This window comes from Salarias fasciatus, unplaced genomic scaffold (genome assembly GCF_902148845.1).
Source record: "Salarias fasciatus unplaced genomic scaffold, fSalaFa1.1, whole genome shotgun sequence".
Taxonomy (NCBI): Eukaryota; Metazoa; Chordata; class Actinopteri; order Blenniiformes; family Blenniidae; genus Salarias; species Salarias fasciatus.
The window spans coordinates 50,933-67,645 of NW_021941282.1; the positions used below are offsets into that span (position 1 = coordinate 50,933).

The window sequence follows — 16,713 nt, forward strand, 5'->3', positions numbered from 1 at the left end:
TTACCTGCTCCATCGGGCCTTCTGCCTGGTTACCATGGTTACCTGCTCCATCGGGCCTTCTGCCTGGTTACCATGGTTACCTGCTCCATCGGGCCTTCCGCCTGGTTCTATCCGGACCTGGACCTGGTTCCTTCACTGCAGTCGAGCATGCGAGTTGGACTCTGTCCACAGGGACCCAGCAGGGACCCAGCAGGGACCCAGCAGGGACCCGGTGGACTGGAGACCCCTGCGGGGACCCAGCAGGGCCCTGGTGGACTGGAGGACTCACCTGTCTCTTGACGGCGGAGGACAGGTCCCGTCCCACGGTCTGGTCCTCACAGGCGTCCTTCAGTCGAGCCTCCACCAGGTCCTCCAGCAGCAGGTCGTGAGTCCTGAGGAGCCTGAGAGGACGCCATGCGGGGACCCGCCCCCCTGGACCCTGGGGACCCTGAAGCTCCGCCCACCGCCGGTCCTGCTCCTCCTGCTGCTGGATGGCGGTCACGGCGCTCCGCAGCGCCTCCTGCTGGTCCACAGAGGAGCTGAAGGTGTTCTGGACAGCGGTCCAGAGGAGGTCTTCCAGAACCCGCAGGTCTCTGTGGAGCTGGTCCTCCTCCTGGACCGAGGAGGTCTGACCGAAGAGCCGGTCCTCCCGGAGGATCAGCCTCCTGCTGACCTGGTCCAGACGGTCCGGGTTCTCTGCAGGACCTGCGAGACACAGAGGATCCTTCAGAGTCTCTCAGGGTCCACCTGTGGAGCAGATCCGGAGTCTCTGGAGAACCCCGGGGGGAACCACGTGTTCTGCTGGGTCCAGGTGACTTCCTGCTGGTTCTGACCCAGACCCTGCCGGTTCTGCTGTGATTGGTTCCTGCTGGTTCTGACCTTCAGTGTGGTCCAGCTGGTCTCGGCGGACCTGGTTCTTCCAGATCTTGGTGGGGATCTTCAGCCTGTTCCAGACCCGGGTTCCGTCCCGGTTCTCCTCAGGACGGCCGCCTCCCGCTGAAAACCTGACGTTCTTCATGTTCTTCAGGGGTTCTGCAAAGACCCGGTCCACATTTTACTGAACCTTTATTTCACCAGGTGGCCCCAGAGACCCGGGTCTGGTTTCCTGGGTCCTGCTGGCCTCGGCAACAAACAAGACAACAGGAAGTGGTCCACAGAGAACACCTGAACCAGACCGGAACCAAAGAGTCCAGACCAGAATGAGAGAACCCAGACTGGAACCAATGAAGCCCCCCCCCCCCCCCCCCCCAGAACAGCTGGAACCTGAGAGAACAGGTGGAGAACCTCGAGGTCCACATGGATCAGATATCACAGCGCCAGGGCGGAGGAAGAGGAGGAGGAGGAAGGTTTACATTGTGGAGAGACATGAAGTCTGTCCTCCACCCTCTGTCCTCCACCCTCAGCTCTGTCCTCCACCCTCTGTCCTCCACCCTCAGCTCTGTCCTCCACCCTCTGTCCTCCACCCTCTGTCCTCCACCCTCAGCTCTGTCCTCCACCCTCTGTCCTCCACCCTCTGTCCTCCACCCTCAGCTCTGTCCTCCACCCTCTGTCCTCCACCCTCAGCTCTGTCCTCCACCCTCTGTCCTCCACCCTCTGTCCTCCACCCTCAGCTCTGTCCTCCACCCTCTGTCCTCCACCCTCTGTCCTCCACCCTCAGCTCTCTGTCCTCCACCCTCTGTCCTCCACCCTCAGCTCTCTGTCCTCCACCCGTCCCCCTCTTACCTGTCTGAAGTCGTCCAGGTGAGACTGATGACGTTCTGAGACCACCGACCAAATTCAAAACAACCTCTCTAAACTACTTTAACTAGTCTCCAGCTGTAACTAGTCTCCAGCTGTAACTAGTCTCCAGCTGTAACTCGTCTCCAGCTGTAACTCGTCTCCAGCTGTAACTCGTCTCCAGCTGTAACTCGTCTCCAGCTGTAACTCGTCTCCAGCTGTAACTCGTCTCCAGCTCTTCCTGGTCTCTGCTCACTGAGTCTCTGCAGTCTGACGCACTTTGTAACATGATCTGCCTGAATGACTGACTCCTCCCCCTCCTCCTCTTCCTCCCCCCCTTCTCCCCCTCCCCCTCCTGTCCTCTCTCCTCTCTCTTTCCTCTTATCCTCCCTCCCTGGGGGCGGGGGGGGGGGGTGTTCAGTCCTAGTCCTGGAGGATCTCGGTGCTGGTCCTGGAGGGTCTCGGTCCTGGTCCTGGAGGGTCTTGGTCCTGGTCCTGGAGGGTCTCGGTCCTGGTCCTGGAGGGTCTTGGTCCTGGTCCTGGAGGGTCTCGGTCCTGGTCCTGGAGGATCTCGGTGCTGGTCCTGGAGGGTCTCGGTCCTGGTCCTGGAGGGTCTCGGTCCTGGTCCTGGAGGATCTCGGTCCTGGTCCTGGAGGATCTCGGTGCTGGTCCTGGAGGGTCTCGGTCCTGGTCCTGGAGGGTCTCGGTCCTGGTGGGTCTCGGTCCTGGTCCTGGAGGGTCTCGGTCCTGGTCCTGGAGGATCTCGGTGCTGGTCCTGGAGGGTCTCAGTCCTGGTCCTGGAGGGTCTCGGTCCTGGTCCTGGAGGGTCTCGGTCCTGGTCCTGGAGGGTCTCGGTCCTGGTCCTGGAGGGTCTCGGTCCTGGTCCTGGAGGGTCTCGGTCCTGGTCCTGGAGGGTCTCGGTCCTGGTCCTGGAGGGTCTCGGAGGCTCCAGGACTCTCAGTCCAGTCAGGTGTTTCTCCTGGAGGACCTGAACCTGGAACCAGGGAGACCTGAAACCTAGAGGACTTCAGGGACATGGACCCTCTGGACCACTAAATCCAAGAAATGAGGATCTGAGACAGTTTGTCCTACAGACCGTCACAGTGGGACAAAGAGACAGAGACAGAAAGACAGAGATACTCAGAGACAGACAGAGGTAGAAGGTCAGAAAGGCAGAGACAGACAGACAGAGACAGACAGACAGAGAGAGACAGACAGGCAGAGACAGTCAGAGTCAGAGACAGTCGAACAAACACAGAGACAGTCAGACTGACAGAGACAGTTGGACATACAGTCAGGGACAGACAGTCGGAATCATCGCTCCAGTAGAAGTGAGTGAAAACCAAACAGCCGAGGCTGCTCGCTCACCGGTTAACCGAGTGCACCGGGTGAAACGGGTGAGGTGTGTGTGAGAGTGAACCGAGGGTGAGGGTGTGAGAGTGAACCGAGGGTGAGGGTGTGAGGGTGTGAGAGTGAACCGAGGGTGAGGGTGTGAGGGTGTGAGAGTGAACCGAGGGTGAGGGTGTGAGGGTGTGAGAGTGAACCAAGGGTGAGGGTGTGAGGGTGTGAGAGTGAACCGAGGGTGAGGGTGTGAGGGTGTGAGAGTGAACCGAGGGTGAGGGTGTGAGGGTGTGAGAGTGAACCGAGGGTGAGGGTGTGAGGGTGTGAGAGTGAACCGAGGGTGAAGGTGTGAGGGTGAACCAAGGGTGAGGGTGTGAGAGTGAACCAAGGGTGAGGGTGTGAGAGTGAACCGAGGGTGAAGGTGTGAGGATGTGAGAGTGAACCGAGGGTGAAGGTGTGAGGATGTGAGAGTGAACCGAGGGTGAGGGTGTGAGAGTGAACCAAGGGTGAGGGTGTGAGAGTGAACCGAGGGTGAAGGTGTGAGGATGTGAGAGTGAACCGAGGGTGAAGGTGTGAGGATGTGAGAGTGAACCGAGGGTGAGGGTGTGAGGGTGTGAGAGTGAGAGTCGACACCGACACCGTGATGAAACCTCTTTATTACAAATGGCAGGTTGATACAAAGAAATCTGTCAGTCGTCTGAAGGCCATGCACAGTAAACCAGGAAGTCCAGAGGACCAATCAGCTGCAGCCACACGGCAGCAGCCAATCAGGTGACGCGTCCTTACATTCCAGAAACAAAACAAATCAAAAAGTGCACATTTGGTGAAGTAGCTTTGAGCTGTCAGTTAGCCTCAACCCATCAGCTAGCCTCCAGCTAGCCTCCAGTTAGCCTCAACCCATCAGCTGGCCACCAGCTAGCCTCAAACCATCAGCTAGCCTCCAGCTAGCCTTAAACCATCAGCTAGCCTCCAGCTAGCCTCAAACCATCAGCTAGCCTCACTCTGTTAGCCTTGAACCATCAGCTAGCCTCCAGCTACAGATACGTATACACTACCAAAAAGACGCCGTCCGTCCCCCACGCTGCCACCAGGACACTCACACACACACACACACACACACACACACACACACACACACACACACACACACACACACACACACACACACACACACACACACACACACACACACACACACACACACACACACACACTTATTAGCTTTATACAAACACTGGGAGCAAAAGGATGCGATACCTAAGGGTGGGCTTAGCTTAGCTTAGCTTAGCATAAAGGCTGGGAGCACAGGGACATGTTAGCCTAAGGCTGCTGTTAGCTTAGCTCAGCTTTGCATTAAAACTGCGTGCACAGTCGATGCGTTACCTTAGTTTGGCACAAAGTCTATGAGCAACATATTCTAGTATCACAAGCTACGCAAAACGTCTGTGCTAGCTCGTGTCTTCACATATGAAACGCTCCCGGACGCGATGCTAAGCTACATGAAGGGATTGTGCTGAGCCAGGAGTTCTGTTGTGCTTCTAGTCTATAAAATTGTGCGAGCAGTTCTCATGTAGTCCAATGCTAACATCAGGCTCTCCTTAGCATTTCTGCTTGGTATGCTAATAGCTCCCCATGCTGCTAGCTCTTATGTTACGGTAAAAGCTTGTGCTAGCGTGTGCGAACAGCTTTTCATGCTTCTGTTTTTTAACGAGTCAAACCCAGGTGTTGTGTTTCCATTTTTATGCTAAGCTACGCTAACAGCTCTCTGTGCTTTCCGTCTTTATGCTAAGCTAAGTGGACCTAAACTGGTACAGGACTTGGTCCAGCAGCAGAGAGGGTGGAGCTTAGAGGCAGCCAGGACAGTCCAGACCGGCAGACATTCATGTCTCCATGGAGACCCCACTGAGCCTCAGCTGATTGGTCCTGACAGGTCATGTGACGACTCTGCTCCCAGCAGGACTCAGTTCCCAGCAAGACTCGGCCAGCAGGAGGACTCAGCCCCCGGGAGGACTCTGTTCCTAGGAGGACTGGGTCCCTGAAACGATTCAGTCCCAAGGAAGACTGGGTTCCTGGGTGGACTGGGTTCCTGGGTGGACTGGGTTCCTGGGTGGACTGGGTTCCTGGGTGGACTGGGTTCCTGGGTGGACTGGGCAGCAGCGGTCGGGATCAGGTCTTTCTACAACATTCAGCCTGAAGCAGCGTCAGAATTTAACAAACAGCAACAGAAAAAACACCAAGTACAGTCTGTCTGGGTTCTGGGGGGACTGCTGGACCAGTGGACCCTGGACCAGTGGACCCTGGACCAGCGGACCCTGGACCAGTGGACCTCAGACAGACAGCAGCTGCAGACAGATGAACAGAACTGTTGTGGAAACAGGAAGTAGCGGATCTGCTACTTCCTGTCTGGCTCCGGGTCGGTCCACTTAGCCCAGCAAGTGTCCCCCATTGGGTCCGCGGGCCTGGCGTTTGGAGGCGTCACTGCTGTTGGGGGCCCCGCGGGATTTGGTGGATGGTTTCTTGTGGCTCTGGGGACCCTGAGCGTGTCCTCCAGGTGAGGGGCCAGGTCCGGGTCCGGGTCCAGCCCTGGGTCCAGGTACGATCTGCAGGCTCCCTCCGGGCTCCACAAAGCTGTTTATGACTGAAACCAGACCAGAAAGGATCAAAAACCTGACACCAAGCAGACCCCCAAGACCACCCAGACCCCCAAGACCACCAAGACCCCCAAAATCAAGCAGACCCCCAACACCAACCAGACCACCCAGACCCCCAAAACCACCCAGACCCCCAAGACCACCCGGACCCCTGACACCACCCGGACCCAGACCTGGACCTACCTTCCAGCTGTCTCTGGACTCGGCGCAGCTCCTGCAGGATGGAGGCGATCTCCTGCAACACAACACACAGGTGAGGCCACGCCCCTGCCAGGTGAGGCCACTCCCACACTGTGTTAGGACACGCCCACTGCTCTCCAGGTCTGCCCCATACCGACCTGGTTCGAGGTCTTTGTGGGCGGGGCTTCCTTCTCAACACTCATCCTCGCTTCAACCTCGTCCCAAAGATCAGACCGGCTCTGGAACAGAACCCTGGAAACCACAAGCTCAGGTAAACCCGGGCTCAAACCGGCTAAAGTCAGGCTAAACTCACATAAGCCCAGGCTAAGCTCTGGCTAAACTCAGGCTAAAGTCAGAAAAAACCAGGCTAAACTCAGGCTAAAGTCAGAAAAACCCAGGCTAAACTCAGGCTAAAGTCAGGCTAAAGTCTGATAAACCAGGCTAAACTCAGGCTAAAGTCAGGCTAAAGTCTGATAAACCAGGCTAAACTCAGGCTAAAGTCAGGCTAAAGTCTGATAAACCAGGCTAAACTCCGGCTAAAGTCAGGCTAAACTCACTTGATGTTCTCGGCCAGCTGCTCGGTGTTCTCTCTGATGGTGTGAGACAGCTGAGACACCGGATTCAACATCTTGTTATCTAGAACCTGAGGAAGAGGAGGAGGAGGAGGAGGAGGAAGAGGAGGAGGAGGAGGAGGAGGAAGAGGAGGAGGAAGAGGAGGAGGAGGAGGAGGAGGAAGAGGAGGAGGAGGAAGAGGAGGAGGAGGAGTCAGTCTGGTGGAGGAGGGATCCATCCTTCCTCCGTCAGCCTGAGCTGCAGAACGTCCACTGACTCACCTGGACCAGCTGGTTATCTCTACAGGCTGCTAACCAGCTGGTTATCTCTACAGGCTGCTAACCAGCTGGTTATCTCTACAGGCTGCTAACCAGCTGGTTATCTCTACAGGCTGCTAACCAGCTGGTTATCTCTACAGGCTGCTAACCAGCTGGTTATCTCTACAGGCTGCTAACCAGCTGGTTATCTCTAATGGCTCTGAATTACACAGTTAAACAGTTAAACCTCACAAGTTAGCAGGGTCTCTTCTGAATTTCCAGAAGATGGAAACAAATCTGAACAGGTCAGGATGACGGAGGCTGACGGAGGCTCTGGATGGACGGTGTGTCTCTGTGTGTCTCAGAGTGTGTGTGTGTGTGTGTGTGTGTGTCTGAAGGTGGACGTGAGACCTGTGGCTGGTTCATGTTCTGGTCCAGGTGGGAGACAGCAGCAGGTGGAACCTTCTGGAAGTTCAGGCTGGCCTCAGGGACCCGCTGGACCAGCTGCGAGACACAGAGCAGGACCGGGTCAGGGGGGGTCTTGGTGTTGGGGGTGGGGTCAGAGGGCAGCTCACCTCCTCCCTGGCAGAGATGGTGGAGCCGGGAGTGTTGGGCAGCGAGCCGGGAGAGCCGGCCCCCACCCCGGACCCGGGAGAGTCCCCGTCCCCGTCCCCCGCCACGTCGTGGATCTCCCGGGCCAGGATGGCCAGGTCCTTGGCGAGGTCCTGACTCAGCCTGAGGACGAGAGACAGAGACCACCAGGGTGGAGTGAGGGGTGGAGGTGGGGGGGTGGAGTGAGGGGGCGGGGTCAGGGTGGAGTGAGGGGGCGGAGTCAAACCCTGCACAGCTTACTTGGCGATCTCGGCGCTGTGTGTAGACCAGTTCTGGTACAGGTCTGCGTCGGTCTGGTCCTCATCCTCCTCCGTCTCCACGGAGACGGACTTGGTCCTGGTGGCGGGGCGGTGGGGGCGGGGCGTCTGTCCGGGGACGGGGGGGTGGGACGGGCGCTTGGCTTTGGACGTGCTTGAAGCGGTGTGGTAGTCCTCCTCGGAGGACGAAGACAAGTCGGACCCTTTCTGTCTGTGGCGAGACCCTGAAGACAGAGTCCACAAGCCTGAGGACGACTGTCCCACTGCTCCACCGCCTGTCTCATATGTCCACTGTCCTGTTACCAGTACAGTACCAGGACTGGACCAGGAATGGACAGTACCAGTACAGTACCAGGACTGGACAGTACCAGTACTAGACCAGTACAGTACCAGGACTGGACCAGGAATGGACAGTACCAGTACAGTACCAGGAATGGACAGTACCAGTACTAGACCAGTACAGTACCAGGACTAGACAGTACCAGTACTGGACCAGGACTGGACAGTACCAGTACAGTACCAGGAATGGACGGTACCAGTACTAGACCAGAACTGGACCAGGACTGGACAGTACCAGTACTAGACCAGTACAGTACCAGGACTAGACAGTACCAGTACAGTACCAGTACAGTACCAGGAATGGACGGTACCAGTACTAGACCAGTACTGGACCAGGACTGGACAGTACCAGTACAGTACCAGTACAGTACCAGGAATGGACGGTACCAGTACTAGACCAGAACTGGACCAGGACTGGACAGTACCAGTACTGGACCAGGATTGGACAGTACCAGTACAGGACCAGTACAGGACCAGGACTCACCACTGCTCAGATACTTGGCTCCACCGGACCGGGTCCGGGTGAGCTGCTGCTTCCCCGGAGCTCCGCCCCCTCGGCCCAGCGCCTGCCGGGCGTCGCCCACCGACGTCTTCCTGGTGGCGCCGCCGGACTCGGCGCCCGCGGGCGCCGCGCCCGGACACCTCGGTGGTCCGCTGGGAGCGGTGAAGGACCCGGTCCCTCTTCCGGGGCATGGCCAGATGTCCAGGCGGGACAGCTTCCTGCCGGCGGCGTGGTCGGAGTTTCTGGGAGCCGCGGTCCGTCTCCGCCCCCTCGTTGTCCGACGCCTCGCCAGGCGGGCGCGGCGCAGCATGGAGGCGCGGGTGGGCCGCGGCGCCGACAGGCTGTTGGACCGGGTCAGGACCTGCGGCGCCGCCGTCCTGGACGTCTTTCCGCCGTCTTCTCTCTGGACGGGGCCCGGGACCTTCTTGCCGCGGCTGGACGGACGAGACGTTTCTTGATCGGAGGAGGTGGTCTTGTGAGGACCGGGACCCTGCTGACCCTCGCCGAGGTCCGCGGCGCCGCGGTTCCCGGCGCTGCGGTGCGTCTGGAGGCGCCTGGCGGACGCGTCCGCCGCCGTGTGGCTCCGCCGCTTCTCTGAGAGACGCTCCCGGGCGCTGACCTGCCGGCCCCGCTCCGGGTTGGAGGACGGCCGGTCCCTCTGCGGGCCGCCGGGGGGACACTTCCTGGGGGCGGAGCCGGCGGCGGCGTTCTTGCTGCTCACCTGGCTGACGGTGCTGGCCGTGTCCACGTCCGAGTCCCCGGACAGGGACTCGTCCCCGCGGCCGGACGGGCCGCGCGCCGAGGCGGACGGTGGCGGCTTGACATCCAGAGAGGGACGGCGTCCCCTCGGCCGGCGGGCTCGGCGCGCGGTTCCCGGCCCAGCTCCAGGTCCCGGCCCAGCTCCAGGTCCCGGATGGACGGGTGGCTGCTGATGTGGGGCAGTCTCTTCAGGTGGACGCCGGCGCTGGGACGGTCCCTGGTGAAGCTCTCCTGCCGGACGAAGGACACACCGCCGTCCCTGCTGGACTCCTTGTCCTGGATCTGGAGGTTGGGGGCGGAGCTGTTGGGCTTGACTCCTGTCCTCTGGCGGTCCGGACCGCTCAGGTGCCGGATCAGCACGGTGGTGGGCGGGGTCCTGGCTGGAGGGTCCGCTGTCCTCTCGGACTCACCCGGAAGTTCTTCAGATCCGATGTAGAAGGACGTGGACTTGGGGGCTGGGCACACTTTCTCCAGAGCGGTCCCCGGGGACCGCCGGGTCCTCTCCAGGACCGGGGTCTCGTCCGAGCGGCTGGCGTCGCTCAGGCTGTCCGGGTCCACGTCGTCCTGGACCGACAGGCGCTGGGGGGACTGCGTGGGGCCGAGGACTGTCCCCACGGGGTCCTGGAGCTGGTACTGGACTCCTGGGACAACCGGGTCCAGCTTCTCTGGAGGGACCTGAGGAAGGAGCCTCCTGGTCCGGGAACCCGGAACCGAGTCCGAGTCCGGGTTCTGGAAACTGAAGCTGCAGACGGAGCGGCTCAGGAGGTCCAGGTCTGTGAGGACGAGAGTCCCATCAGAGGGGTGTGTGTGTGTGTGTGTGTGTGTGTATGTGTGTGTGTGTGTGTGTGTGTGAGAAACATGCCCGTCTCTTATTGGACAGCTCGGCTCTGATTGGCCGCCACTAACCAATCACATCTTTCTTTCCTTTTTTTAATTGGTGGAAGTTTGAAGGATCATCGACTGAATCCTGAGCCGGTTCCTGGACCCTGTGTGGACTCAGGGTACCGGGTTCTGGACTACGGGACCAGTTCCTGGACCCTGTGTGGACTCAGGGTACCGGGTTCTGGACTACGGGACCGGTTCCTGGACCCTGTGTGGACTCAGGGTACCGGGTTCTGGACTACGGGACCGTTCCTGGACCCTGTGTGGGACTCAGGGTACCGGGTTCTGGACTACGGGACCGGTTCCTGGACCCTGTGTGGACTCAGGGTACCGGGTTCTGGACTACGGGACCGGTTCCTGGACCCTGTGTGGACTCAGGGACCGGGTTCTGGACTACGGGACCGGTTCCTGGACCCTGTGTGGACTCAGGGTACCGGGTTCTGGACTACGGGACCGGTTCCTGGACCCTGTGTGGACTCGGGACTCAGGGTACCGGGTTCTGGACTACGGGACCGGTTCCTGGACCCTGTGTGGACTCAGGGTACCGGGTTCTGGACTATGAGTGCAGGACAATGAGACAGACCTTCTAGATGCTGGGCCTGAGGAGGACCGGGTCCCGGATCACAGCCGTCTGCCAGACTCGCCCATCTGGAGACCCACTTGGGTCCATCGGGACCGGATCCACTCAAGACCTGGAACAGAGGCAGTGCAGGACGGGAGGCGGGACGAAGGCTGAGGGACAGACAGAGGACTGACGCAGTACCTGAATGGAGACCGGGGGACACGGGGGACACGGGGGGCAGCAGAGGGTTCCCACCGGAAAGTCCTGCAGACGGTCCACATCAGCAGTCGGGGGCGGAGCCTCATCCTCACCTTCACCAATCACAGGCCTGGACACGGCCGGACTGCTGTCCCCGTATTCTGGAGAGTCCAGAACCCCGAAGACCTGCCGGGGCAACAAGCAGGGGTGAGACAGGGGGCAACGAGAGGCAACTGCCCCCCCCCGTTGCCCCCTGTCCCTCCAGTTGCCCCACCTGGTTAAACATGTTGCCCCACCTGGTTGATCGTGTTGCCCCCCCGTCCCTCCATTTGCCCCACCTGGTCGATCATTTTGCCCCCCGTCCCTCCAGTTGCCCCACCTGGTTGATCGTGTTGCCCCCGCCCCTCCAGTTGCCCCACCTGGTCGATCATGTTGCCCCCCGTCCCTCCAGTTGCCCCACCTGGTCGATCGTGTTGCCCCCCCGCCTCTCTAGTTGCCCCACCTGGTCGATCGTGTTGCCCCCCCCGCCCTCCAGTTGCCCCACCTGGTCGATAGTGTTGCCCCCCCGCCCCTCCAGTTGCCCCACCTGGTCGATCATGCCCCGGGCCTCCTCCACCTCGCGGTCCAGCCCCTCGGTGTCGATGGTGTACGTCCCGGCGTCGCTCTGACTGTCGTCCTCCTCGTCCTGGCCGTCCTCTGCAGGTCTTTGGGTGGGCCCGGGGGCAGGACCGGGAAGACGGGGGGGGGCGGGGTCTGGGCGGGGGGCTGGGAGGGGGGGGCGGGGCGGGGGTCTTCCCGCTGAGGGGGGTCCTGGCGTACGGAGGGGACTCCATCACCGGCGGCGCAGACATGGGCGGGGGGGACATCCTGTCTCTGGTGGGGGACGGGTCCTGATAGGAGTCCTTCAGGAACTCCTGGGCCAGCTGGGACCGCCTCCCCACGCTGCCGAAGGGTCTGACGAGCGCGGCGGGCGGCGAGCGGCACGAGGACTCCGCCTCCGCCTTGTCCCGCTTCAGAGAGCTGGACCTCTGGGGGCCGCCGGGGCCCCTCGGGGGGACGGCCCCCTGCTGGGCGGAGACCACGTGGCCGTGCACGGACGCCGGGCGCTCGCCGCCTTTGCGCCGCTCCAGCTTGGCCTTGAGGGCGGAGTACGAGTCGGCGTGGGCGGAGGTGTGCGTGAAGGACTGCGAGCGCTTCTTGCGCGGGTTCTCGTCGAAGAACTCGATGACGAAGGCCTGCTGGGGCAGGTGGTCCGGCGGGGCCCGCGGGGGCCAGGTGGTCTGGGGCCCCCGGCGGGGCCTGGTGCTCCGGGCCCCCCGGCGGGGCCTGCTGGGCCAGGTGCTCCGGGGCCCCCTGCGAGGCCGGCTGGCCCAGGTGGTCAGGGGTTCCCCGCGGGCCCAGGTCTTGGCGGTCCCCTGGCAGGGCCTGCTGGACGGACTGCTGGGACGTCCTCCGGCCCTGCAGAAGCGGGTCCTCGGAGTCGCTCTGGTTCCGTCCTCGTGCTGGTGACCTGATCAGAGGAGGAACCACATGAGGACCACCGGGCCGGCTCAGGACCACCGGGCCGGGTCAGGACCCGGCGAGGCCACTTCACCTGCAACGAGGGTCAGCGTTACAGCGGTTCTGACCTTTCAGGGTCTTGGCGCTCACGGCGAGGTCGCTCTTGGTGCTGTAGACGTCGTCGCACGGCGGACGCCGCTTCATCATGCTGACGTCACTCTGCACCAGCCAATCGGCCACCTTGCTGTCGGCAGACATCAGCTCTGTGGGCGTGGTCGAGACGGCGGCCTTGGCGGGTGGAGCCTTCCTCTGGCGGGTGGAGAACTTGGTGACGTGGTCCTTGATCTTGATCTTGCCGGGCATGCAGTCGTCGAACTCGATGGTGAAGGAGGCGTGGCTCTGGACGACGGGCGGGGTGGGGGTGGGGGTGGGGGGCGTGGCCGGCACGGCGTCCGTGTCCTTGGTGGGGACGTCGTGAAACTGTGGCTCCATGAAGGCCTTGTGGGGGTACAGGTCCTTGGTGGGGATCTCGAAGTAGCTCGGCTCGCGGTGGTACGACGGAAAGACCGTCTTCGGTTGTGAGTCGGAGACAGACCGGGACCCGTCAGGATCCGCGGCGTCTTTCTGGACGTCTGGCGGAACAACGGAACACGTGAAAGAGAACAGCCACAGAACCGCCGGCATCGCGGTGTACACCGACAGAACCGGACCCGAAATCAGAACCAGCACTGGAAACGTCACCGCTAGTAACAAGGCTATCTACAAAGCAAACAACACCACTAACATCACTGCTAGCAAGAAGGCTATCTACAATGTTAACAACATCGCTAACAACACTGCTAGCAAGAAGGCTATCTACAATGCTAACAACACCGCTAACATCACTGCTAGCAAGAAGGCTATCTACAATGTTAACAACATCGCTAACAACACTGCTAGCAAGAAGGCTATCTGCAATGCAAAACAACATCGCTAACATCAGGAACACTGAGGTCGGAGAGACATTCTAACGTAGACACTATGTCCCGGGCTGTGTCCGAATGTCCACACTGTGTCCTCTAGAGGACACTACAGAGTGAAGACATCTGTAGGGCTGTCCAAATGTCCAGATAGCAATAAAGAAGAATTTCCCACAATGCATCTTGAAAAGTAGTGAGCATCGATGGTCCCTAGATGGCTCAATACTACCCATGGTGCATTGTGAATCTCCAGCAAAATGGCGGAAGAGCAGCAGAGCGAGCCGGGAAGAATTTAATAAAATATCTTATTTATTCTTCACTGATCAGAAAGACGACAAGAAAGGAAAATGCAGAATAAGAGACATTAAAACATATATTACAAAACGTCTGGTTACCATGGTTACCATGGTACAGGCCGTTGGTCCCGTGATCAGCGCTGAGGGAAAAAGTAGGGAACTGCGAGTCCGAATCCCAACGGATTCAGGCTCCATAAAGTCCACTATGTGGTCCAGCACTGTAGGGACTGAGGGGTCGGGGACAGGGGGACAGGGGGACATTTGGACACAGACGAAAACTCTTTAACCGACATTCAGTATCCACATTTCAACAACCGTCCTTCTGTTGTTCCTGTTCATGTAATGAAAGCAGAAACCGCCGGAGCCTCGTTATGAGACCATGACACATCTCAGCAGACTGAGCTACAGCTGAACCCGCCACCAGCTACACCGCTACGCCGCCTGCACCACCGACACCATGAAAGACAACGCCAACAACAGCCGGACCGTCTGCATGCAGGATGATGGGATTTACCGTGATGCAGCTCTTCGCCGTCATGGAGTTTACTCCCATAATCCTCCTCTCCCCACCAGGACGGCTGGCCGTACAGCGGCGTGGGCCGGCTGACCGGAGCCTCTGCAGGAAAAGCAGCGGGAGTTCGGCTGTATCCGGTGTTCCGTAATGGTGTGAGGAGGAGGGGTGTAGTGCTGTTCCTGTACAGCCATGTGGGCTGTAGCAGAGTCAGGGGTGTTGTCGGTGTTGCTGACGGTGTTGTTGATGCTACAGACGATGATGGTGTTGATGTGTTGTCGACTGTATTGACAGTGTTGTTGATGCTATTGACGATAGCGTTGACAGTGCTGTTGACTGTACTGTTCAGTGTTTTCGATGGTGTTGTTGACTGTATTGTTGACGGTGTTGTTGAAAGTGTTGTTGACTGTACTGTTCAGTGTTTTTGATGTTGTTGATGCTACAGATGATGATGGGGTTGATGGTGTTGTCGACTGTATTGACAGTGTTGTGGATGCTATTGACGATAGCGTTGACAATGCTGTTGACTGTACTGTTCAGTGTTTTCGATGGTGTTGTTGACTGTACTGTTGATAGTGTTGTTGACAGTGTTGATGTTGTTGACTGAATTGTTGATGCTGTTGTTAATAGTGCTGTTGCTGGTGTTGCTAACGGTGTTGTTGACGGTGTAGTTTGTACCTTGAGTGCTCTTCACAGCCGGCCGCCGTTCTTCCAGCTCGCTCTTCTCTGAAGGCTTCAGGCTCATCTGCAGCTGGCTGCTGTACTTCTCATGCTGCAGCATCCAGAGGACAACCAAGCAGTCATCCAACCAGTCCACCAACCAACCAGTCAACCAACCAGTCAACCAACCAATCAACCAACCAAGCAGTCATCCAGCCAGTCCACCAACCAAGCAGTCATCCAACCAGTCCACCAACCAACCAGTCAACCAACCAATCAACCAAGCAGTCATCCAACCAGTCCACCAACCAACCAGTCAACCAACCAATCAACCAAGCAGTCATCCAACCAGTCCACCAACCAACCAATCAACCAACCAGTCATCCAACCAGTCCACCAACCAACCAGTCAACCAACCAATCAACCAACCAGTCATCCAACCAGTTAACCAACCAACCAATCAACCAACCAGTCATCCAACCAGTCCACCAACCAATCAACCAACCAGTCATCCAACCAGTCAACCAACCAAGCAGTCATCCAACCAGTCCACCAACCAACCAGTCAACCAACCAAACAATAAACCAACCAACCATCCAGAGCTGCAGGACTCACTGACCTTTAAAGCTTCTTCTGGAACTTTGTGTTGACTTTTCTCCAGAACGTAAACATGAGAATGTGAAGGTAAAGCTAAGGAAAACAATGCATCACACACACACACACACACACACACACACACACACACACACACACACACACACACACACACACACACACACACACACACACACACACACACACTCGGTGAAGGATATCGTATCCGAAGCGAATGATGTCGGACAGTTTCAGGGTGATGTAGGTCTGATCGGGAATCCGCAGGTCGTTTACAAACGTCTGCAAACAAACAACATGAAGACAGTCACTGTGTGTGTAGCTGTGTAGTTGTGTAGCTGTGTAGTTGTGTAGTTGTGTGTAGTCGTGCAGCTGTGTAGTTGTTTAGTTGTGTAGCTGTGTAGTTGTGTAGCTGTGTGTTGTGTGGTTGTGTGTAGTTGTGTAGCTGTGTAGTTGTGTAGTTGTGGAGCTGTGTAGTTGTGTAGCTGTGTGTTGTGTGGTTGTGTGTAGTTGTGTAGCTGTGTAGTTGTGTAGTTGTGTAGCTGTGTAGCTGTGTTGTGTGGTTGTGTGTAGTTGTGTAGCTGTGTAGTTGTGTAGTTGTGGAGCTGTGTAGTTGTGGAGCTGTGTAGTGGTGTAGCTGTGTAGATGTGTGGTTGTGTAGCTGTGTAGTTGTGTAGCTGTTAGGGTGTGTAGTTGTGTAGCCTTGTGTCCTCACCCCGTTCAGGCTGCCCAGGTCTTTCACCAGGTGTTCATCAGTTGCGTTGTTGTAGTTGATGACAGCATGTTGTTTGTCTACACTGCGAGACTGTAACACACACACACACACACACACACACACACGCACACACGCACGCACACACGCACACACGCACACACGCACACACGCACGCACACACACACACACACACACACACACACACACACACGGCAATGAGGACTTGAGCTCAGACTGAAGTCCTGCAGGGTTCTGTCTCAAAGCGGTCCAGTCAATGCACCCAGGCCTCTTCCCCTCAGATAGGCCCCTCCCACTTCCCCTCAGGCCCCTCCCACTTCCCCCAGTGTCCCACCTGCAGCATGAGCTCGCAGTCCTCTCGTCCCACGAAGATCATCTCTCTGGGGAGACGGTGTCGAGTCCCCGAACTGCTGACCAGGAACCAGGAAGTCACACTCATCTTCACCTGCAGGGACGGACACAGTCCACACTGAGGGACACTGAGAGACACTGAGAGGGACAGAGAGAGACTGAGAGGGACAGAGAGAGACAGAGACACAATAAGAGACACTGAGACAGAATAAGGGACAATGACAGACACATTGAGACACACTGAGAGACACACTGAGACACCTGAGACACAATGAGAGACAGTGTCATGTGATCTGTGTCAGCC

General features: G+C 58.4%; 2 protein-coding genes across 2 annotated transcripts; both read right to left on the reverse strand.

The window, feature by feature from the left end:
* Nucleotides 1–107: 107 nt before the first annotated feature.
* On the reverse strand, nucleotides 108–1,924 carry LOC115384703 (uncharacterized). Its single transcript, XM_030086942.1, has 4 exons — nucleotides 1,702–1,924; nucleotides 859–1,011; nucleotides 269–684; nucleotides 108–161 (listed from the first exon to the last, which is right to left on the reverse strand). The coding sequence occupies exons 2-4, from the start codon at nucleotides 995–997 to the stop codon at nucleotides 108–110; spliced, it is 609 nt and encodes a 202-aa protein (XP_029942802.1). The 5' UTR covers nucleotides 998–1,011; nucleotides 1,702–1,924.
* A 1,793-nt stretch (nucleotides 1,925–3,717) lies between these two features.
* On the reverse strand, nucleotides 3,718–16,497 carry LOC115384704 (centrosomal protein of 170 kDa protein B-like). The gene is given in 24 exon segments (XM_030086943.1): nucleotides 3,718–5,674; nucleotides 5,871–5,922; nucleotides 6,026–6,119; nucleotides 6,425–6,510; nucleotides 7,088–7,180; nucleotides 7,252–7,411; nucleotides 7,529–7,769; nucleotides 8,369–8,627; nucleotides 8,629–8,678; nucleotides 8,681–9,233; nucleotides 9,236–9,918; nucleotides 10,611–10,719; nucleotides 10,791–10,973; nucleotides 11,374–11,491; nucleotides 11,607–12,068; nucleotides 12,070–12,277; nucleotides 12,280–12,297; nucleotides 12,416–12,919; nucleotides 14,057–14,158; nucleotides 14,732–14,825; nucleotides 15,333–15,391; nucleotides 15,529–15,607; nucleotides 16,041–16,130; nucleotides 16,393–16,497. Coding segments are annotated over 24 exon segments (4,617 nt in total). The 3' UTR covers nucleotides 3,718–5,459.
* Between the last annotated feature and the right edge of the window lie 216 nt (nucleotides 16,498–16,713).

Bases quoted from the DNA above. Each gene is read 5' to 3' on its own strand.
- LOC115384703 (XM_030086942.1), bottom strand. From the start codon at position 997: ATGAAGAACGTCAGGTTTTCAGCGGGAGGCGGCCGTCCTGAGGAGAAC. The intron at 685-858 runs GTCAGAACCAGC...TGTGTCTCGCAG, and splicing joins CCAGCTGGACCACACTGAAG to GTCCTGCAGAGAACCCGGAC. The intron at 162-268 runs GTGAGTCCTCCA...CCCTGTGGACAG, and splicing joins CCTCCGCCGTCAAGAGACAG to AGTCCAACTCGCATGCTCGA.